Source organism: Acromyrmex echinatior, chromosome 12, assembly GCF_024713525.1.
Source record: "Acromyrmex echinatior isolate Ae372 chromosome 12, ASM2471352v2, whole genome shotgun sequence".
Classification (NCBI taxonomy): domain Eukaryota; kingdom Metazoa; phylum Arthropoda; class Insecta; order Hymenoptera; family Formicidae; genus Acromyrmex; species Acromyrmex echinatior.
In genome coordinates, this window is record NC_141863.1 from 1,317,467 (window position 1) to 1,341,188 (window position 23,722).

At 32.8% G+C, this 23,722-nt stretch overlaps 3 protein-coding genes and 1 long non-coding RNA gene across 13 annotated transcripts in view; 1 reads left to right on the forward strand and 3 right to left on the reverse strand.

Moving 5' to 3' along the window:
* Positions 1-7,863, forward strand: part of Mf (myofilin) — a 28,037-nt gene extending 20,174 nt beyond the window's left edge. For 3 of the 6 annotated variants that reach the window (XM_011052192.2, XM_011052191.2, XM_011052193.2), the window contains exons 6-8: positions 2,877-3,131; positions 4,898-4,985; positions 7,603-7,863. In XM_011052192.2, the coding sequence (XP_011050494.2) occupies positions 2,877-3,131; positions 4,898-4,980 (338 nt within the window). In that variant the 3' untranslated portion in view covers positions 4,981-4,985; positions 7,603-7,863. Of the gene's footprint in view, positions 1-2,876; positions 3,132-4,897; positions 4,986-5,413; positions 5,511-7,602 lie in introns of all 6 variants that reach the window. The other 3 variants (XR_015546831.1, XR_845787.2, XM_011052194.2) reach the window with 3 other exon arrangements.
* Positions 2-2,947, reverse strand: LOC105143725 (uncharacterized). Of its 2 annotated transcripts, XR_015546832.1 has the most exons (4): positions 2,806-2,947; positions 1,814-1,921; positions 1,472-1,513; positions 2-585 (listed from the first exon to the last, which is right to left on the reverse strand). It is a non-coding gene; the product is annotated as an uncharacterized LOC105143725 (long non-coding RNA). The 2 variants fall into 2 exon arrangements; XR_845786.2 differs by lacking the exon at positions 2-585 and having other exon boundaries at positions 1,310-1,513.
* A 626-nt stretch (positions 7,864-8,489) lies between the features above and the next one.
* On the reverse strand, positions 8,490-19,123 carry LOC105143724 (serine/threonine-protein phosphatase PP1-beta catalytic subunit). 4 transcript variants are annotated; one of them, XR_015546830.1, is made up of 7 exons: positions 18,601-18,621; positions 17,814-17,976; positions 11,960-12,447; positions 11,768-11,866; positions 11,445-11,684; positions 11,184-11,352; positions 8,490-10,741 (listed from the first exon to the last, which is right to left on the reverse strand). XR_015546830.1 is itself a non-coding variant. In XM_011052188.2 (6 exons), exons 1-6 carry the CDS (start codon positions 18,907-18,909, stop codon positions 11,245-11,247), a joined length of 1,059 nt encoding a protein of 352 aa, XP_011050490.1. In that variant the 5' UTR covers positions 18,910-19,123; the 3' UTR covers positions 11,039-11,244. The 4 variants fall into 4 exon arrangements, 3 of the variants coding, with proteins under 3 accessions (XP_011050490.1, XP_087267724.1, XP_011050491.1); XM_011052188.2 differs by lacking the exons at positions 8,490-10,741; positions 18,601-18,621 and adding an exon at positions 18,858-19,123 and having other exon boundaries at positions 11,039-11,352; positions 17,814-17,885; XM_087411598.1 differs by lacking the exon at positions 8,490-10,741 and having other exon boundaries at positions 11,039-11,352.
* Positions 19,124-20,669: 1,546 nt separating this feature from the next.
* Positions 20,670-22,882, reverse strand: MRG15 (mortality factor 4-like). The gene is made up of 6 exons (XM_011052187.2): positions 22,647-22,882; positions 22,428-22,545; positions 22,010-22,312; positions 21,730-21,942; positions 21,172-21,341; positions 20,670-21,099 (listed from the first exon to the last, which is right to left on the reverse strand). Exons 1-6 carry the CDS (start codon positions 22,672-22,674, stop codon positions 20,927-20,929), a joined length of 1,005 nt encoding a protein of 334 aa, XP_011050489.1. The 5' UTR covers positions 22,675-22,882; the 3' UTR covers positions 20,670-20,926.
* Between the last annotated feature and the right edge of the window lie 840 nt (positions 22,883-23,722).

A 23,722-nucleotide genomic window follows, 5' to 3' on the forward strand; every position in this document is an offset into this window, starting at 1 on the left:
TATAAAGAGCAAATATAATATTTAATTTCCAAATTGCTCACGTTCTTTCTTAATATTATACTAAATACAGCATTTGGATCTATTATATCTGACATATCATATAAAATTGACGCATTGAATAGTAACAAACATAATTAAATGGGCTATAAAAAAGAAGGATAAAAAAAATCAGTGTATTGTATAAGAATAAATAGTAGTTATTCTTATATTCTTAATATAGACATAATATAAGTCTATGATTTTTATTACATCACTGAAAGAAAAGTGTACTAAATTTTAATGAATGCCATTTTAATATTTATTAAATGTAAACAAATTTGATAGAATTAGAACCATTAATTTGACTATTATATTCTTATTTAGCAAATACTCATTTTATATGAATAAATGTCATATTATTAATTTCAAACAATTATTTCTTAAAATTAAATACATTTTTCTCTTAGTGTATGATTCCTAACTTATTACATACTTATTCACATCTTATATTTAACATAATCTTCATGGATTCATTACTTCAATTTAAAAATTAATTTGACTTACCGATGTGATGCGCAGCAGCGAAATTATAACTGCGACGTTAATCTATAATATATATTTAAATATACGAAAAAATGATAACAACGCTCAAAAAAAAACTAATATTAAAAAAAAATTATTATTTTGCTCGTTAAATTTTATATTCGTACTTTAAATAAATATTTAAAATAATTATATAATTTTTATAAAATCTCTCTCTTTAGTGTAAGATTTTATAATAATTTATATTAATTTTACAAGGAAAAGTCTGTTTATTGTAATGTTTATTTTAATCTAATTTTGAACATTAAAAAAAGAATAAATAAATAAAGACAATTAAAATAATAAATATTATATAAAAAATAAACAGCTTAGCTATCACGCGATGCCTTCTAGGCCTCCTCCTCCTCTTAGATCAGGATTTGTTGCACAAACAATATTTGCAAAAATGCAGAAAATTACGATCGCGCGGTACTTTATACGATACTTTCAAAACGGTTGTTATAATTCATAATATTATATAATTACGCGATACTTTACACGACATTCCCGAAACGCGTGTGCTTAGTTATTTAACTTTTCCTTTCGATAAATTTCTTTCTTAATCTTCTTTTGCTGTTCATTCAAGATATTTGCACAACATTCAAATAATTTATTATACGCGTAAGATAATTATTATTATATATAATTTCCATAACCTATATATAATTTCCAAAAAAGATCTTTTTTTAAGTTTAAATTTTTAATGAATAAGAACCTAATTATTATTTATATTGCAACAAATAAATAATTTATTTTAATTTTTTAGCTCATCCATCCAATGCAATGGATCTGTTGAGACATTAAATTTATTTGTATAATATTCTTATGTTCCTAACTGACTATCTTCCATATAACTAATACAATTTTCACTGATCCACTACTTTAATCTAAAAGTTAATTTTTGACTCACCGATATGATGCACAACAGTGAAGCTGTAATTGCGATATTAATCTATAACATACAAATATAAGAAAAATAGCAACATTCAAATTAGCAAAATATTTTTATATTTTAAAAATAATTATTTTATATTACTTATTAAATTTTATATATATTTTATGATCAAATATACGAAATAAGAATATATAATTTTTATAAAATCTCTTTTCTTAATTAAATAGAAAAATCTAATTTTACAAATAACGAGTCTCTTTATTCTAATTTTTAATTTAAATCTGAATATAAAATTGAAAAATAAAGAAATAATCAATTAAAATAGCAAATAATATATAAAATATATAAATTACTTACCCTAAGATTTTGTTTCGCCATCGCCTTCTAAGCCTTCTCCTCCTTTCAGATTACAGTTCATTGTACTTATACAACTTTCGCAAAAATATTACTTAATTCAATGGTTCTCTGTAACATAAAAATACAAGAAAAAATTATAGCAGTGCTCAAAATATTTAATGTTTAGAATTTATATTAAACAACAATTAATTAATTCTACTCAAAGAACATTTTAGAAATCTTATAAAAATATTATTTGAATTTTAATTCGAATTGCGATAAATGTATCGCAATTTGGCTAATTATATACATTACTAATAATAAACAATACTACTTTACGTTAATTGTGTAAAAAGCTATGTCAGTATATAATAACTTAATCGCTTTACTTAAAAGAAATTATTAAATTATATTTATTTAAAAAATAAAATTTACTTTTATTTTAATCAAAAATATTTATATACATTATATTATAACATATTTAATTATTATTTTCTTCTAAATTTTTGTATCATGAAAGAAATGAAATAATATAATTTTAATAAATAAAAAAAAATTAAATTAAATTGTCACAAAAATATGGTAATTTAGTACTATTTTTTCTTAATTTGCAATTCTTGTTTTATTGTTCTCAAACTATGAGAAATCGGAAAAGTAGTGAGATAATAAATTGCTTTCTATTTTTCGCGATCGTACATATACAATACATATTTCTAAAAACAAGACAAATTTTATTTTTCAAGATTTTAATGAATTTAATAATCCTGCCTAAAGATTTAAATCATTTAAATTTTAATAAAGGAGAAATTAATTTTTCTTTCTTAAATTTTATCTTACAAATAAAAATATTATCTCATTCTAGCAGCTTTAGATAGATCGTAAAGATAGCATTTGCTAAACAATCACTGCTAATAATATTTCGTTCTAGCTCACAAGAGAGGACCAAGGCTGCTTTACAGCAGCGTGTATAGCCTTACATAACTAGTATATATTTATAAACAATATCCATCTACCTCGGCAAGAGCTCAGCGCCATCCGCGAAGCAGTCTGCAATTGATTTCAATTAAATTCGTCTCACGCGCAGGTAATCTCCTGGACGACGACTTCTTATTCTCACGTCCGTCGATCTTGCTGCGCAAGAAGCCGTACTTCGATCTCCTGGAACCATCACCGATGGCACCCATCAGTGCGTTTACTAGGGACCCATGGTGGTACCCAAGCTACGCGCCCTATATTCCGAGTTACGCTCAATACCGCACACCGTTCTTTCTGAGGGACAGTTATCTCAGTCCAATTAAACGTAGCTATCTATGGAGCCGACATCCTTTCAGGCCTTTCGGTATGTATGACAGATTTAGCCCTTTGATTTAAGCAACGTATCGTTCGTATTCTTTTTCAAGCTGATCAAAGATCAATGCCAACTCAATTTTAATTATTAGACTGATAAATCAATAACAATAATACATTTATTAAATTATATTCAATAGTAATAATGAATTTATTTCAAATATAAAAATGTACGCTCGATAAATGCACGCACGATTGCACAAGTTCACATGACGTGAGTAGCATTGGTCATTGACAAATACTGACTACAGATGCTATTAAAAGATATCGAAGCATTGCAAAATTTCCGCTAGATCACCACGATATATTTATTAATATTTTATGCGTTAAATATAACATGTGTGTACTTTTTCCCCACCAAAAAATGCAGACATGTAAAATATTTAAATAATTTCTTGATAAATAATTTTTTTGTAGACCTGTAGTCAGTAATTGCAATATATGTATTTGCGATTACTTATTTTTTAATTTTCTTAAAAAGACATTTGTAATCGCAAATACACATTTCTAGATCTAGACTACTATCACAAAATGTTTATAGAAAAAATATTATTATAATATTATTAAGATGCGAAAAAGCTAGTATTACAATTTCTCAACTTTTCACAAATTTTGTATAATTTTCATCAAATAGCAAAGTATAGTAGTCTAGAATATAATGCACTTTTTTAAAATATGCACTTTTTTAATATGCATTATTAAATTACAGTTTAAACACAGTCTTACGAAGACGAGATATTTTTTGCACAGGAAATGTTTTTCGTTTTCATTCGTTTTCGTAATATACGTGAGCTATTGGAACTCATACTCATTGTCAGCCGTCTATCTTTTTACCAGTAGAATAGCCATCTCGGTATGGATTTTGATAATTTTTTACACTTATCAAAATCATTAGACATTTAGGAAAGCGTTTCTACTGGCGAAAACTTTTCTTTCGATTATACTTTAATTATAGAATCAATAAATTTTCTTCTAAAATTCAAGAAAAATATAAAATTTTTTTTCAACGCAAAACGATTGAATGTATAAAACTTAAATGGAATTTAAAAAATTAAAAAATTATGGCGATTGTCATTTAAAAATCATAATCGATATATATATATATATAGACACCTAATACATATGTACAATAATAAATATCTCAAAAATTGAGTCGGCTGGTTCGAGCATGAATTAAGTGATAGAAGTCATCGCCAGTCGTAACGTCGGAAAACAGGTCAGAATATTCTTTCACTTGTCACCTCGATCAAAAATATAAACCGTCGCGACCATATGGAGATATTTGGCACATCGGCGATATTGCTAGTGATTTTGGCACAGACATAAAGCCGTGCCATCAGCTTCGTCGAACTGTAAAATTGAGAACAGTTGGTGCCAAAAACTGGCAAAGTCAACATTTCGGGCAACTTTGTTTTTTGAACGCGTTCCACATTTTCCAACAGACTGCGAAATTCTTGCTTAATTAGCCAAGTAGTTGCTTTTCTTTAGAAAGTGAACGTTATATAATTTTTTTACAAACTGAATAACATAAAAGTCCTAAGCAAAATCTAAAAAAAATTTTCGAAAGGTGCCTTAACATTGTAAATATCCTTCAGACACCTTTTAGACGCGTTTTTTTATTTTTGTCCTGTTTGAAATCTCACCAACGACAAGTGATTAACGACAGACTCGACTCTATCGACTTGAAACCAAGAATATCCGATGCAGATTTAATATAATAAGATCGATGCTACAGCAAACGAATGTCTATCATTTCAGGAGCGTTATACTACTATTATTCGCAGCCAGTTCCACGATTTCACTTTACCAGCCCGTGGTATAATAAACGTACCACGTATTAAAAAAAGTGAGCGATAAGAGATTAAAGTGGTCGAAGTGTTGAATCCCTCACACCCTATTTACTCGTTTAATAAGTCAAACAATCAATAATCTCAATCAGAATCGGCGGGGGTAGTGGCATCACGATACACTCCAAAAACGATCCTCGTTTGCGCCACATTAAAGCGTATTACACTGGCTAATTAACATGCAAGTAGAACGTAACAAATAAGTGATCAGCGTATATTGTATATCGTTAATAGGCCCGTGTTACGACGGCTGTTTGAATAAGAGAGAATTCGGGCCTTTTAACCCTTGGGCTACCACGCGTGTTTGTTCATTTTTGTAAATCTTTATTGTATCAATAGTCCTATCAAGAAATGCGTTCCTCCTCTCGCGTAACCCCGATTACACTCGTATATTAACTCGACTATTTTTCCCAAATGTTTTCCTCAGAATGCATCTTAAGAATGTTCCCTAATCCTTGTGGTAACTATTAATTACCGAGCCATTACTCCGGCTGAGGAGTCGCTGACAGAATCTCAAACATGCGGTATGTGCCCGATAATATCTATCTGTCTCAGTGGTGAAATAGTTGTTTGTACAGTGATTAAAAAAAATCTCTGTTATGATGCAAATTAAGATCGCTGCATGATATACATTCGCCACATTTATTTGTTGTTAACACTAGAAGAGTTTTAACCCTAGCTATAACACACTGAGATCTCAGAAACCCCAATGCAATTTGCTAAATCGAGATTTCTTCATGTTTCTGAATTCTTCTTTTTCTTTGAACTTATATATCTCGAAGCTCCTTAAGTCTATCGACTTTTAAATACAATGAACTTATTCCTTAATTAATTCTCTATCAATTAAAAAAAAATTAATTGAAATATGTTCATTTTATGGAAGTTACGGTAACAAATATAGAATATCCGAGGAACCCGAGTGTGTATATAAGAATAAAAAAAAGTGTGTGAATAGCTACGGTTAAGTTTACTTCTCAGTACCGAAGTAATTATAAGTTGTTAAACATTAAATCTGTTTGCGTTGTTTGAAATCCTCAAAAATGTTTGCACTTAAAATGAGATAAATATATAAATTTGAATATTAAAAAAAGAGAAAGCAAAGATACTAAGTGCAAAAAGTACAAACAGCACGAACAGACCTATTTTTTCAAATAACTAGAAACAAGAAATTTTTTTTATTAAATTTCAGTGAATGTGCTATCGATGAAAGAAATAAGTATTCGCATATCTATTATTAATTTTACAAATTTACTTATCTTGCTATTAAAATATAAATATAAGAAAGTCAATATGACACAATTTCTTAACATAACGGAAGCTAATATATCTTCTAGTGTTAAAATCAACGTGTCACTCGCGATTATTAGCATTCGCAAACCATATAGCACTCACCGCTTGTGGGATCGATGTTTAGTATAAAGATGAATCGTTCTTGGCTGTCCTCGAAGACAGGAACGGCAGTCCAGAAGCGTCGTAGCCGAAGGGTTTTGTTAACGAAACATCATCCTAATTCCTCACGTAATCGGTAGCATAATCATCTAATCATAAAGTTGTTTTACAATCAACATCTATCACGACGGTCTGTACATGATTTGAGAGCCTACACTGAGAGAAAAATGCATTAAATTTTAATAAATATTTATTCAAATATAGTGCCAATTGAACATTTATTAAATGTAAATATATATTTATTTGGTACAAACTATTGATTTGATTTATCTATTATTATATTTTATTTAACAAATATTTATTTTCCGTAAATAAATAAATGTTGTATTAGTACTATATTCAAACAATTATTTATTAAAATTTAGTATATTTTTCTCTCAGTGTATATTTTACGAACTATTATTTTAATCTTTACTTTTTTTCATGTACGTATATTTTCAGTTGACTAATGTGTATATATGTATTTTGAGTTTTTCCAGTAAGAGACATTTGTGTATCGAATACTTATGTCCGAATACCCCCAGACAAGTACTAGGGGGCCTCGTCCACGGTGTAATATTTCTGTTCGATGTAGTATCAGCTAATATATTATATGTCATGTAGAATAGTTTGAATTATAATTTGCCAGATTAGCTTGCTGTATTGAATTTAGATCCATATTTAGCGATTAATATTAATGTAGTGTCTTAATGTGTTTATATGGTATTTATAAATGACTAACTGCCACCAGAATAGTTGAAACATTACACCGCATACGAGGACGTGTAAAAACCTGAGTTTTTTAATGTTTGTACATAAAAATTCTATGAAATCGTTCTGCTAAATTTTCTGAAGATTTCTACAGGAGAATGTATAACGCATGTATAATTTAAAAATTAATTGAAGCATGGCAAATGTCAAATTTTCGATTTCTAAAAATTTCGCATTGATCTTAATGTCGCATATCATTTTAATTTGTATACTTCCTCCAGTCGAAATCTCGAAATAAGATCTTATGGAAAAATAATATGTATAAATCAAGAATTGAGCTTATCTCGACCTCTCGTATTGCGACAATGATTTGTGATTTCTCAAATATTATCTTTCTCATTTAAATATTTTTCCATAAGTGCACGTGATTGTTGTTCCTTCTTTTTATATTTGATCAACACATTCTTCTTTTTGCAGCTCACGCTTACTGATGACTGCTTGGTGCCACACGGAAAGCGTGAAACAAAAAAACGACGAAAAAAGAACAAAATAGTACCTGAAAAAGGTCAACCAAAAAAAGAAAGAAAAATTACATCATGTCCCAAAAGAATTTTGATGTCTCTATCATAGTGCATATTTTCACGAAATTTTATTTATTTATTAACTTTTCCCACATCATATGATTTATTGTACCTTTCATCCATAATCTGAAATAAAATAAACACTGCCAAAATTTTATTACAGAACGGTCAGTTTACCCAATCTTATTTTCCTTCCAGGAATAATTATAAAACTATGACAATTTATAATTCATTATTAATTTCGACAAATTAAAATAACTATAAAATATATAATTCGATTTAATAACAATTTGAAAGTATATTTCGGTCGATTATTTCTAAATTAGTAATGTGATATCTGTAAAAATGAAAAAAATTCTTAGATTTTTAACAATTTTGGCATCAAAAAGTTTAACATCTTAGAAAAAAAAATACATATATATATATATATATATTAGGTGTTGGAATTAATTCGTAGCGTTTTACAAGTGATGGGAAGTACTTTCATTAATGTATTTTTTAATGCTCATGTGAAATAAATAACATTCTTTCATTAAAAAACGCTACGAATTAATTCCAACACCTAATATATACATCGAGAAAAAACATCAAATATTATCAAGAAAAAAAATTTAAAGGAACAAATAAATCTAAAGGACAGTTACCTAAAATAAAGAACTGTCTTTTACAATAAAGAACATATAGTCACCATATATATTGTACATATCTAAAAATCAACTTGCTACGCAAAAGGTTTCTTGCCTTCTTACTAAAGAGCCAGGGAAGAATAAGCTGAAAGAAAGGTTTGTACAACAATATGCATATTTATTATCTGAAAGTTTTACATCTCTAGGATGCCATTGCATAGCGTGTTCCGTTATCGGCGATTCGAACGATGTAACAATCCACGATAGTCACAAGCTCCTCCCTTTCATTTTATTATTTATTTAGTAAAATATCGTCGAATCGCGACCGGTCAACCCTTTACAAATATAATATCTGTATATAATATATGAATCTCGGACGAAAAGAACGCATATCAAGGAATCACAACCACTCCTTTGACTTAATTAATCTTGCGTTTTTTTGGGGGGGACTAGGGGAGAAACGCAGGGAAGGAAGAGTGGAAAGGACATCTTTCGTTTCGTCGGCTCCAATTCTAAAACAAAAATTTGCACTGCATCTCTCTCGTACCTCGAATAATAAATACTTTATCAAGCGCTATCCAACGTTAAATAGCAATCAAATAATGAACAACCATTGAGTAAAATATAATATAACATAATAATGTGAGAACCAATTGTGGCGTCGTTGCCACGAAAAGGCCCGTTACGTTTGATTGATCTCTGCTTGTGGGTGTGAGTTTTCAGTTTTGATGTACGGTCTTCGTGTTTCCAGATCGTCTTCGCAATCATAATAACTCGCACGATACAATCTCATTAATCGTCAGTCTATATTTAATCGGTGACAAACGCGTTTTACCTCGTAAATTTCGATTTGTATACATCATGTTTATTGGTGCAGTATTCATAAATATTTTGCCAATAGTAAATATTAAATCTCTAGAAAACACATTTGCGCATTTATTGGAGAACAAAAATCTTCGCTATGATTATAATCTCTCAAATGTCATTATTTAATCGATTGTTGCTTCCGGAAATGCAAATTTTATTCTTCGTATATAATGTGATTTATAAGACTTCTCTACAGATTTCATAATGCAATATTTTAATAATAATATTCTTTGAAATCAGAATAATATTCTTAGAAATTAAAAAGTCGAAACGCACTTTCTTTCCGATAGAAGTGACTTTTATTGCGCAGATGATCGCAAATAATAATACATATCACTTATAGAACAAAAGCGCAGCAAGGAAACGTTAAGTAATGCATTATTTTAAAAGTCCATAAAATAATCGTATTACTGCAGCGATTTCAACAGTAATGAATAGAAATTACATGAAATTTGAGATCAATAAAAAAAAGAAAACAAAAAACTGGATAAACATATTCTATAAATGTTTAAATAAATGCACCAAACGTTTAAATGCGGTGTGCCGTCGAAGGTTTTCCTGTTCAAAAATTAATAAGCTTTATTCTATCACATGAATATCTCTTATGTCTAAATAGCATAAACATATATAACAAGTGCAAAATTTCAACTCATCAAAATCTAAATACATAAGATCCACCTGTAATATCACTAACGAAATGTTTGCGCAATTTGAAATAATCTTTACAATATGCGATAAATCTTCCATAAATTGATAACAATGCGTATTTGCATTCATGTTTGCTCTCATCGCGAGAATAAAAAGCTGAAATTCTGCATACATGCGACATGTCCTCATTTTTCTCTTCTTCACGATTTCCTTCCTTCTAGTATCTTTCGAATAAAGGCGTAAGTATATTTATCTTAAAAATACTAGCTCTCTGTGTTTCTCTCCGGATTTATCGCCCGAGAATAAACAACCTAATTCGTCTACGACATATCTCTGGAACGTGCAGTCACTATCACGCTCGGAATACTGCACATGACGATATAATTAAATTTGTAATAGGTAATGGTTTAAGAGAAAAAATAAATGGTCAAAAATATATATATATGTATATATATATATATATATCTATCTATCTATATACACGCGCATCTCTCACGAAACGATGATATTTAAATTAGCTGCTAAAGCAATGATAAAAATACTATTAAAAATAAAAATAATATTAATAATATATAATAACAGCGAGTCTCATAATTACACTCAACATCAACAGTGGAAGCAATAAATACAAATGAGAATGATGAAATGCTTTTCAAAGAGCACTAGCTTTTCACAAGGGATCACTTCGTTCATGGTAGATAATTGCCATAATTGCTGTAAAATTCTGAGAGCAATCCCTTCGTCAAGTACGATGATAATCGAAACTTGATTCACCGCGAATTATTTATATTTCTTATCACGTTAAAATGCAATTGAAAGAGAAGTAAATCTTACACTTTTTTTTAGGTTTATGTTTATCAGATTAGGTTAATTCTGTATCTCGGCGTCTTCGTGCTGAAACACATGAAAATCAAAGGCTAGATCAAATACACAGCATCCGAGAAACTCGACGTTTTCGACAAGCGCATCGGCTATAAAGCATTAAGAATTTTCGCAAGCCCATGTGTCCGAGTAATTCCATTAAATATGTATCTTTGAACCATAAATCAAGTTCACTTAAATCGTGTTTGCCCCGAAGTGCGTGTACATGTGTTGGAAACGTCGCATGCTAAGTATTACATCTAAATCATCGGTGAATCATTGTACAAACTTAAATATATCGAGCAACGTTCTACATTTCGCTTCCTTCCATTCTCCTTTCGTTTCTTTCTTTTTTTCTTTTCTTTTTCTTTTTTTCTGTTTAACTGATAATCGTGGGAAATAGACTCGTAATAATGCACATAAGTGGTCAGCTAGTGTGATTAAGTAAGCTTTGACAAGCATAAAGCAGATTTACCTAGCATGATAGCCTCCATTAAGGATAATCGCGTTTGTTGTGCAGGTTCGGTTGAAGGCTGTCATTTCTTTTTCGCTGGATTCCTTTGTGGTGTAGATGGTCTACCTGCTTGACCCGTGTTCATTCCTCCATATTGGTATTTTGCCTTCTTCTCTGATGGTTTCAAGATCTGCAAAAAGATGCGAGACACGGCACGGTAAACTTGGATGTTGCATCAATGACATTAAAGAGAAATAAAAGGAAAATTCTCTCGTCAATTACCTGAAAACTGCACATCAACGTTTCGTCAACGCTCATCATTCCGCCGGCATTATCAAATTCGCCACAGTAATTTGGCGCAGAGAAAAGTGTGACGAGTTGTCGCTTGGCGAAAAATTCATAGCCATCCTCGACCACTTGATGTGCCCTGCATATGAGATCCATGTCGTGACGATTCAGGAATTTCGACACGACATCTGGACCGAATGTGAATGAGACTCCTCTATCGTTTTCGCCCCAACCCTAGAACATTAATATGCGATTAGAGAAATCCTTACATTAATCTAATCAGTGCATTGAGATTTGCTCATATAAAAGCATCTCACCTGAACATCTTTATCAGGATCGGACCATAAAAGATCACAGAGGAGACCGGTATCAGGTACATCAGTTGGACGCATGATTCTTCTGATTTGCTCCATTCCCTAAACAAGACAAAGTATGAATATATATTTATTGCACTTTTACCCAATTGAATAAGTTTTTTTTTATACGAGAAAAGAATCTCTCTAGCTCACCTGCAGATCAGGACTGAGCCCGCCATGGCAACAGAAGATTTTTTCATCGATAATCGCGGCGATCGGCAAGCAGTTAAAGCAGTCTGTGAAGGTCTTCCAAAGCTTGATGTTATATCGCCGCTTGCACTCGTCATAAAAGCCATATATCCTGTTTATGCTGGCGCATTCATGATTGCCGCGCAGCAGGAAGAAATTCTCTGGATATTTGATTTTGTATGCCAACAACAAGCATATCGTCTCCAAGGATTGCTTCCCTCGGTCAACGTAATCGCCCAGGAACAGATAGTTCGCCTCGGGCGGAAAGCCGCCGTACTCAAAGAGCCGCAGCAGATCGGTATATTGGCCGTGTATGTCGCCGCAGATTTTAAGCGGCGCCTCCAATTCCAATAGGATCGGCTGTTGCAGGAAAATTTCCCGCGACTTCAGACAGAGGCCACGTACCTCGGCCTCCGTCATGATAACGGTTTTGCCCGGTCGACATCCTCTGACTGTGTACCCAGAAATGTTGGCGGTTAATTACGTTATTTTATTCGAGATTGCAACGATCCTTCATTAGTGCAGTGAATTACTCTGTTAGGTACTTGTTCAGAAAAATAATAGTAAAATAAATAAAAGCACGAACTTGTTACATTTATTGTCAACACGAATTTACAGCTGATTTCAATCTCCTTTTAAAAGCTTTTACCTCGAGATAAGAGTCTATCTATAACGTAAGAATAGGCAATCTATCTCTGGAAAAAAAATCAATAATGCCATTGTCATGTATAATTAACGCCATACTTATATCACATTACTTATACCGTTACGCACGTATTGCTTCTGGAATTACTCGAGCGTGATACACCAATAATACATCATTATCCCGTCAATTTACCACGAGTCTCTATTGAGACTCGTTGCCTTCGAGTACCCGTTGCCTTCGACTCACCGTACGTCGTTACGCACGGTTATGCAATTCTTCGATTCGCGTCGAGTAGAGAACAATAGAGAAACACGGTCGGCTGTATCGACATTCTTGTTACTAACACCGGTGCAGTCGAATCGATAACGCCTAATGAGGCATTCCCCATTTCTGTCCACCGCACTAATGAGGGATGGTCATGATACTCCTTCTTACAGGTACACCGAGCATAACTCTACTTTGGGACATGGAAGATGATTAAGTTCTGCCGGTATTAGCCGTCTCAATAAATAGGGGTGATACACGATTACAGATTACGGTGAGGCCAGATCATCTTTGCCTATTCTCGAGCACTTTGCACATGGGTACAATCACGGTACTTCCGGCGTGGTCTACGGTGGTATCGCATCGATATTATAATAGCGTCAAAGGCGTGAAATTACTGATAAGCTCGTTGGATAATGGATATGTCTCGGGAGTGTGCGAGCCTCTCTCTCGACGAGAGAGAAAGGGAGAGAGCTATTTTCGACACGGGTTGTACGATTCAACATTATGGAAACCTAAAGTTACGGTACCACTCAACTATTGGATTCTGGATCATAATTGGATCTATAACGCTCTGGGTGATTCAATTTCCCTCAAGTTCCTAATTTCTAGCCTAGCTCAATCTTTCGCACGATCACAATGCCACGTAGAGTAAATACATCAGTGAATAGATCCATGCATATCTCTACGTATGAAATAACACGACTGTATTCTTACTAATTAAATTAATAAACAATTAATATATTTACTAATTAAATTAGTAAAAATATTAATTGTTTGTACAATTATAAGTTAAAACGATAATTTTCTGCAAACAACCGATGATTTTAAAGAATTTATCTGAATTTAAATATTATATTTTTTTTTTCATAGCAACATTAAACTTTTATATTTAAAATGCGACAAGAATAATTTAGTTCAGTAAAAAAAAAAGTTGAATTATATCAGGTCTACGTATTCTCACGATAAACGTATCACAGTAAATAAATTCACTAGCGCATTTAGTCTTCAACATTTGATAAAAGTGCCGAATATCTTTAGATGACGTCATTCGACATTCAAAGCGTTAATAAGCGGCGAAGGCAAAGGGAACAGGTGATTTAACCGACATCCAGTGCAGATCATCTCTCTTTATGACGCTATGGATGTGTCGTCGAATCGTTATTTATAGGCATAAAAGGGAATTCACGGTGCGGCTGAACTAGTCTGATACTGGCTATCGGAAAACTGCATATTAGCAAGGTCACGGTATAGAGCGAAGATGCAGAGATTCCATTACCCGGCAGAGAAGCTATTGTCATTTTGCTATTACATGGCAGGCATATTCCAGGCGAAACGCTGGAAATGTCACATTGCACCACCGCGTAGTCATATACATAGTCGGATGCTTAAAATAAGTGCTTAAAATAAGCCAAAATGAAAACAGATTTCTTCAGAGATCTAATCCTTTATAGACGATGCGAACATCTCGTCGCGTATGGCTCGAGTTAATAATTTATGTAAAAATTTAATTACAAGAAAAACTCGATATTTATATATGTTCCAAAATTTATCCTTAAAACGGATCTACTCGAATTGAATTTTTGGAGGATTTCTTTATAGCTCTGTCAGCCTTCTTTTCAACGTAAAATTTCAATAACTTTATATAAATAAATAAAATCGATCCTGCAAGATAGAGAGAATATATAGAGAAAATATATGATAAATCAGAAATAACTTGTCCCTGAAGGGGTTAAAAATAATTGTAAGGTCTGGTTAACGATGACTCTGGAGTGCGAACTTTATATCGCTTCAGGGACATGCGACGTGAACGTACTCATTACTAAATTTTCAGCATTAAATTAACTGTATCGTCACATTCGATGTGATAATCTAAACAAATTCAAACATAATAATAAACATAATAATAAATTTTTTTTAATCACAAAATTGATAAAATTTCCAGTATCACAATTATAAATCACGCATGCGCCTAAGATGAACTTCACCATGAAACACTAAGAATTTAAAATAATTTGTCCCTGAAGTAGTTAAAAATAATTCGTTGTTGTCACGTTAAACTGAAGTCTTACGTGTAGGCTTGATATTAATTAAAGCTCAGAAATATGTTCCTCGAAGTTAATAATTGCTACTTTCGAACTGTAAATAACATCAAATATATATACAATGCAATATAATTAAAATTGCTTTCTTAGCTTATAAAATATCGTTCCATAATATATATTAAGTTAAATATGATACGGCTATTAAATGCTTGCCTTAAATGTCGTGAGATACACATTTTAAATATGTATCTCCAATGTTTTCTCCAATCACAAATGCATTAACTCAACCATTAAAATTAATTAATATTAGATATGTTAAATTAAGTGTTAATCTAAACGATAATGGCATTACATCGTAAAACACAATTGATATGCGCTTACATAGATAACGATAAATTACGCTGATAAGATATTCGTTTCAATCAAAGATTATTTGAGCTAACAACAAAACCTGCATCTATATCCATAATAATTTAAAATTACAATTTTCAGATACGTTTATAACTTTAAGATTTTGCATTTTAGAGGAAATAAAAGTAGAAGAGAGGAAAATGAAAGTATTATATTCAAATAATAGTGCGAGGGAAGGAAGTATAATTAAAGCATTTTGCTACAAATTACGGATTGCACAAAAACATTTATTATACCCAGCGTGCTCTAACATTTAAGCATCTAACATCTGCAGCCATTGTTGCTCCATTTTTACGTAGATAAAGCATTTCAAACAAGAAAGCTACGAGTGCGAAGGGAAGAAAGTGATAAATCTTAAACGATAGGATAGAAATAAGTGCATCGACAGATCCAGAAATAACTTCGAGTGGTTCGAGAAGCGCTTGTGTGAATACTTATATTCCAAATAAGATTATATAGATATAGATATTTGTCTTTGAGTAAGAGCGTGTAGCTGTCTGAAGTCTAAGGGAGGCTTCGATAGGATCGACGACCGAAGAGCAAGCAAAAAGGATCACATTTAGATCCTGCGTATAAGGATCAGTTCTCCTTTACTTGGAAAACAAAAAATCAAAAAAGAAGAGAGGAAAAAGGAGTCGAGCGAGCAAGCACGCGACAATGAGAGGCAACAGCCCATAATTTGCAGCGCGTGGTCTAACGCTAAACGTGGCTACCTGAATGTCACTTGAATCATTCTCATATCATCCTCTTTATGTTAGAATGATAACTTTTAAGGCATACGATCTACTCGTTTCTACGAGAACTTTAATATTATTGCAGCTTTAAACACAACGTCTAAACATAAATTGCTTTCCACTTATCACGGTAAGTGGACTTCTATAGAGTCGGCTCTGCTTTCCATTTAATTTGTGTCGGTGACTCGAGTCTGCCTGATTTTGTTTTAGTTTCAATATAGAAAGAAAAATAAACCAACTTCTATTTATCAAATTACACGCAAGAGTGATTTTTCATGTAGTGAAATTAAATGTTATATATTTGACGTAATTATTATTCTCTAAATTTTTTTAGATGAAATCTCACTTTAAAGAAAGAAAACCGATCTTGAAAAAGAGTGACTCAATTTTTAGATTTTAAGAGAGAATATAAAATTGTAAATCAACTTACGTCTCTCTTTTACGTCTATCTAAACAAATTGTACCGTTATTTAATCAATGTATTTCTGAGTTGCTCGAGACAATGGCCGCATAAAACAGAATGTTTATTTTGCAACTGTTGGAAATTTTCTTCGCTGAGATAGGACTCCTCGAGATTTAAAAATATAACCCAATCAGCGCGAAGAAAACTTCCAACAATGGAAAATAAACATTCTTCTGATGCGATCATTATATTGAATGCATCGCTTCTTCCTCAATTTCTGATAACAGCTTTTATCGGTTATCATTTTCCAGCTCTGCATTCCAGCTGATTCAAGTTGGTCGTTAAAAAAAGTCATGTAAATGGAAAATAGAAATCGATGTAAAGACAAACATGACTTTAAAATTATAAAAATACATTATCTTATTTTTATCTCATGCTTAACAATGTGCAATTGTAATGTGGAAGCCACGCTTAGAGATAACCCGCCAAGTAAGCAGAGACATTTACATGCTATAAGGCCGCGGGAACAATAATAAAATACAAAAGTCGGGGAAGCTCGATCGAACAAACTCTTTAATAGCGAATTCTAACACTTGCATTATACTAGATTAGTGCGTATTAAAAATTTAATATTTTAAATAATAAATACTCAATAATACTAACACGTTATTTAACAGAATATATACATATATATATAATCTCATCGTCAAAGTTGATTATGCCATTGCATTTAAATACTTTATGCAAAACAGCCTTTTTATGTTCACTAGTTTAGTGCAAGTGATCGAATTTACCATAAAATTTTTAGAATGAATCTTATTCTGAAGAGTGAAATCTCACTCTCAACTCTTAATACATACGATAATTTTCCAGTCCTTATTATGACATTGATGGGTCATTTGTGTCCCAAGTTAATTTTCATTACTTTAACAAACATACAAAAATTGTTAAATAATTCTTAATATACTTCTTAATATACTTTGACATCTTTAAAAAGTATTCGCAAGATTATTTAAAAAATTCTGTATAAATAAATTCTGTATAAATGTATATTATAACAAATTACTTGATCTTAGTTTATAGAAGAAAAATACAGAACAAAAATGACTCAATCGCGTGTATTAAGAATTAAAAATTAAAAACTGAGCCACTCTTTTTCAAGACTGGCTCAATTTTCACTCTTTAAAGAGATTCGACTCCAAAGAATTTAGAGAATGCAAGATAATTCTATGTGGAGGAGTTTGTCGTTTCCTGTTGTTGCTGTAATGTAGTGGTGGTGATGGTGGCTGGTTATTGTTGTGTAGTAGCTGCGTACCGACAAAGTCCGACGAGAAAATATCTTTTAGCTTGGCTTTCTTCTGAACCTGGTCTTTCTGCGTGTGGTATACTTTACCGCACAAGGGGGTTCCCGCATTCGCGTAGCATGAGAGAGAGAACAAACAAAAAGAGAGAGATTTGTTTCTTCTTTTTTTCTGCGGCTAAAGAGAACGGAGGGATAAAAGATCGCGCGATGGTCAGCGGCGCAGGGCGAAGGGGGTGATGCGGTGGCGGTTTGCGCGGAGGGAGGGGGTGGGCTCTTTAAGTCGCGAGAAGTAGATGGAGTTATATCGTAGTGTGAGAAAACGAACGCGACCAAGACAACAAGATAGAAATAGAGATAGAGATAGAGATAGAGAGAAAGAGAGAGAGGGAGAGAGAGAGAGAGAGAGAGAAAGGAAAAGAGAGGGAAGGGAAAGAGATGAAAAAATAGACATAGTTCGGAAGGAGATCGAAAGAGAGAAAGAGGAAAAGAGAGGAACATCGAACGGTCTCATGAATTTTTTTTTATGTATCTCAATTTATGTATCGCAACGGCGATGACCGCGAAAGTTTGGGCAAGATCGATATCCTCCCTACGTCTTTTGATCGGATCGACAGGGAAGTCGCGCGCGGCGAGGAAGGACGCGCGGTCGGAATACCGCGTCACGGCTCCCGCGCGATACGCACTCTCGGAGAGCGAGGGAGACGGAGCGAGAGGGCGAACGAAAGAGGGCCGCGACGCGGTTCGGATTCGGATTCGGGACTGTCGTGCGACGATCGCGAGAACAAGAGTTGGAGCATACGTGCATTCGACGCGCGGGAACGTGGGACGTGAGCGCGTCGCGTTCCAATCGCGACAAATTCGAGCGTTCGATTTGCGTCGCGCATCGCGTTGTGTCGCATCCGTACCCGGGTCCCGGCTGCGCCGCAGTGAATTTCCGTCGATCGCGCGCGTGGAAACACGCTCGCGATGTACACGGCGACACGCGCGCGGCGGCAAAACGATGCGCGTCGTACACGCGTATTTCAACACGTCAGCCGTCCCGTCGCAATCACGTACCTTCCAACAATCTCTGTATCAAGTTGTCGATATTCAAGTCGACATCCGCCATTTTTTCCTGCCACTGACTGACTGGCCCGATGTTCGCGGACTGGCTCGTACTCGCCTGGCGCGCGCATTTGCACCGCCACGACGCGAGACGCAACACCGGCGCGTCCTAATACGTGTGCGTGCCGTTATCGACTACAGATTCTCGCCCGGGGCGAACGACGAACGATCCTCCGACTTCCACGTCGAACGTTGATGAGACACTCGAACAGACTCGAATACTCGATGATTCGATTACGTCGATGCGTACTAGCTGAACTGAGATGGTCGGCCGACGTCCAAAGTCCCGGACATCATGCGAAGGAATAGCAATAGCGATAAGACGATTTTAACCTATCAGAAACTGTATATTCCAATGTATTTGATTTGTGATAGGTTGAAATCGTGTTATTTCTATCGTGTCTTATTGTGTCTGGGGCTTGATAGAATCCGTTATAGGGACCACTATACGTGCCGCTCGCTAATTGGCTGTTCGTGAGTGTTGACTAAGCGGATTGGTCGTTGCATTTGTCCAACAAAAGGACCGATTATTTCGAACTAACACGATTTGGTTATTTGATGAACTTTGATTTTTCAAATTTATTAAGATTTCAAATTTACAAAATATTGTATTGTTCTAATTATTACTTTCATAAATAATTAATGTTTTATATTGAATGAAATTATTGAATGATATTAAATGAAAATGATGCTCGTGTATAAAGCAAAAAAAGTGTTAAAAGATCAGGCCCTGCACACAACAGAAAGAATAAGGAATTATGCCCGTATTCATAGTCAGGCTTTATATTTAAGACTTCCTTAAATTTATCTTCAGATACTCTACGAATTATTTATTGGCTACTAAGCATCTAAAGATAAATTTAAGAAAGCCTTAAGTACAAGGTCTGACTATGAATACAGGCATAAGGCTGCATTTTCATACTGATGATTCGAGCGTCAAAACAGGTCACGAATACCAAACATCAATTTTGATCACGTGATCTGTTTTAACACTAAAAATAAGCGTCGAGCGTCAGCATAAAAAAGCAGCCTTAGGAATAAACGATTTCAATCTATCAGAAACCGTATATTCCGATGTATCCGATAAGTTAAAATCGTTTATTCTTTATTCCTAATTTCTTATTTCTTCTATTATGTGTATTTTCCTAATCTTTAAACGATGGAATCTTTCTTATGTACATTTTTTCTTGTATTTTTTTATCAGTTCAATCATTTGAAAAGTCAATTTATTTCAAACTGATCTTATGAGGACATATCGAAAATCGCATTAAAAATAGCAATTTGTCAAAATCTGAACTTTGACAAAATCTGAAACTTTCGTAATTTTCAATATTTTCCTATTAGTTTAATTTGAAATTAATGTTTGCAAATAATTCAACACATCAAAAAAATAAAAAAAAAACATGCATAAGAAAGATTCTATTGTTTTGGTCAAAATTGATTTATTTTATTCATTCTTCAGAACATTGAGTAAAAAGTAAAATAGCCAATTTTTTAGTCTAAGCAATGGAATCCTTACGGTTTTTTCTTTTTTCGTATCTTTTACGCTGAATTATTTGCAAATTGACACTGCAGGAAAATATTAAAAATTGCAAAGATCAGATTTCGACGAAATTGTGTTACTTTTAATGCGATTTTCCATCAGATCTATAAACTATGAAATAAAAATTTGCAAATGATACATGTCAATAAATATAAGAAAACGTGAAACATCAGAAAGATTCCATCATTTAGGCCAAAATTTGGTAATTTTATGCATACTCCTTAATTTTGCATTATATATTTGAATTATAATTTCATCATAATTTTTTAAATATCTCTCATCTTTGTTTTGCAATAATTTATTTATATTATTATTAGCTAAATTATTATATCACTTCATTTAAAATCATTATATGATAGTTGTGTAAAAAATGAATTTAAATAGCATCCTATATGTAAACAGATTGTCATGTAAAATATTTTGTATATAAGTAATATATTCGTTCAAATACAAATTTGAAAAAGAATAAACTGATAGTTTAACCATACTTTCGATGATAATCCGGTGATGGATCTGTGTAATCTTGTTGAAGATTAAAGAGTATAGCGTTGTTCTTTTGCAAATATTGCAGAAAATCGTGAAAATGCGACAGCAACAATTGTATACTCTTCTCGTCTAAGGGCGTATAGGAGAGCATACCGCCGAGTCGTACTACAAAAATTAAAATTGTCATTTAAATAATGTCAGTTAAAAACAGCAAACATTTTATAGAATATGTTTTACCGAATAGTCTAAGGAGATGGAACGCTCCGTATAACTGACTTGGCAATGCTTCCGGATTGTCATTCATTATCTGTATAAACTGCGGTCGTTCCCATTTATACAATAGTTGAAGGCCCAATGTGTTATTAAAATATTCCCGAATACCTTTCGTTATTTCCAGCGTACTTTCTCTGAAATAGAAGTAATGCTTCAACTGCAATTATAGTTTTTTGTTCCCCTTTTGCTCTCTTTGTCTGTAATCTTTTTTTATCCAGTGTAAGTTTTTTACTGTTTTTTTTTTCAGAAAATGTAAAAAGTCATTTCATTACTTTTTGACATTCTTATATTATCAAATAATTTTTTTAACTCAAATGTTAAAACGTTTATTTTATAAAAATTAAACTTTGATTTAAAAAATAAAAAATTTGAGAGTAAAATTTTAAATATGTCAAAAATGTTCAGATTATAAACAGATAATTATCATAACATGTTGTGCACATATACATATATAAAATATAATTTACAATCTTCATTATTCAATAGAATAATAAGAATCGTTGACTTTCAGTTGCATTATACCTAATGTCATTAGATTTCCCTGATGATTTTGTCTCTACGTAATCATCTAGAATTTTGTCGACTGTATTTTGTACAGGTAATGCAGGTAATTTGTGATGCTTCAGTATTATTTCGGATTCGTCTATTAGCACAAACTTCAATTCTTCAGGTAACTTGATTTTAACCTCTATTTTCGTAAGATATTCTTCAGTCTCGCCAGATGGCTCTAGCCGACTAAAAAAAAATTCTTTTAATAAACTGCAATTAACAATTGTAAAAAGACAGATGTTAAATAACAAACCTGCGTTTTTTACGTGGTGGTTCAGACACAGACTCGTGAGAAGATGAAGGCATTACTGAACTACTTGTACCCTTACTAAAACGGCTCATACTCTTATCAGCGACAGGAGTGCTTGATCTACTATCAGTATCTTTTTCTCGACCTCCTTCACTCCTTCGACCTTGTGTTTTAGTCGTTGTATTTCCCTTTTTGTTCTTCTGAGCAGATTGCTGATTTGAGTGCGCTCTCTGGACTTCTCTTTGTTTCTGTACATTTGCCTCATTATATTTGAGTACTCTACTCTCAGGAACCCATTCATCCCAGCTATTTTTTTCAAATATATAATTCAGTATATGATTCAACTTCATTAGCCCAACAAAAACGTTATATAAATAAATCCTACATATAGTTCACGCACACATATGTGTAAAAATCTTACTTTTTATTCCAACCAGCATAATGAATAAGATATTTAACTTGCTTCTCCTTGGTAATAGACGACTTCAAACACTTGGCTTCATAAATCAATGGTCCATGAAAGCACAGAACTTTTTCTCCTAATATACAAATCATAATATTAATTCAATTCACATAAAATCAAAAATACAAAAAAAGTTCAACAATTAATCTTCACTACAAAAAGAATAAGAAACTATACCTTCTTGAAATTTACATTTCGGTGGCATTCTTGTATCTTGTATGACGCTTATTGGAATCACTTTACCTTATCAATTGTATATTAAATCAGGCAATAAACAACGACAAAAAATAATTAACTTTTACGAAACATTTTCAAAATAACATTCATTTTTCGACGGTCGAATATTTGGTGTTTACGTCAATTGTGTTCTGTGCGTTCTATGCACAACATCTTCTGACCTTAAGGCCGCAGCACAGACTTTCGCATAATGCATAATGCATAAGCGAATCAACTAATTAGAATCTTTCCTTTCCTCTCATTCCATGAAAAAAGAAAAATTTCAATTGGTTGATTCCTTTATGCACTATGCATTATGCATGAGTCTGTACTGCGGCCATTAGGATATATTCACACAATTTGCATATTATTCAATTTTACGTGCGTCTATATAAAAGAAATGCGATTGGATAACTTTTTTTATGCATACGTTTATGCGGCTATAGTTGCAAGTTGTGTGAGTATACCCTTAAATAGGGAGAGCATAGACTCTTACATAACACGTGCATAAGAAAATGTACCAATCAAAGTCCTCCATTTCCTTCCTTTTACGTCTCAGGGAGGCTCGGTTCGCCAGTTTCGAACTAACCTAACTTGCATAGCCGTGTAAACGATGTGTAAAGAAAATTATTCAATCACATTTTACGAGCGTCTTTACAGAAGAAATGCGATTGGATAATTTTTTTTTGCATACGTTTATGCGGCTATGCAAGTTGTGTGGATATACCCTAAATCCTCAGAGCTGTCGATTGCGTTTCAGGCCGGGTTCACACCTTGACGGAAAAACGAAAAGCGGAAAAGCGGAAGCCAATCGAAACTTGCAGTAGTAGTGCAATACATTTCGCTTGTTTGTTCTGTCTTTCCGCGAGTTCTACGAACCCGGCCTTATGCTTTACAAAAAGAAAGCAACCTTTAATAAGTGATTCTTTTTCTGTTATAGGATTTTATCTATTGGTGTTCTTTTATTTGAAAATATAGGAAAATGGGAAAAGTATTAACGGAAGTATAAAGAAAGTTACAAAAAAGAGAAGAAATTG

What these genes read in the sequence shown, in the direction of transcription:
- LOC105143724 (XM_087411598.1), bottom strand. An exon ending in TTTCTCGTCGGACTTTGTCG is followed by an intron (nt 12,448 to 17,813) that starts GTACGCAGCTAC and finishes CTGGGTACACAG; the next exon opens with TCAGAGGATGTCGACCGGGC. An exon ending in ATCCTGATAAAGATGTTCAG is followed by an intron (nt 11,685 to 11,767) that starts GTGAGATGCTTT and finishes TTAATGTTCTAG; the next exon opens with GGTTGGGGCGAAAACGATAG.
- MRG15 (XM_011052187.2), bottom strand. Translation starts at nt 22,674, where the DNA reads ATGCCACCGAAATGTAAATTTCAAGAAG. An exon ending in CCACCACGTAAAAAACGCAG is followed by an intron (nt 21,943 to 22,009) that starts GTTTGTTATTTA and finishes ATTTTTTTTTAG; the next exon opens with TCGGCTAGAGCCATCTGGCG. An exon ending in CCATCTCCTTAGACTATTCG is followed by an intron (nt 21,100 to 21,171) that starts GTAAAACATATT and finishes TAATTTTTGTAG; the next exon opens with TACGACTCGGCGGTATGCTC.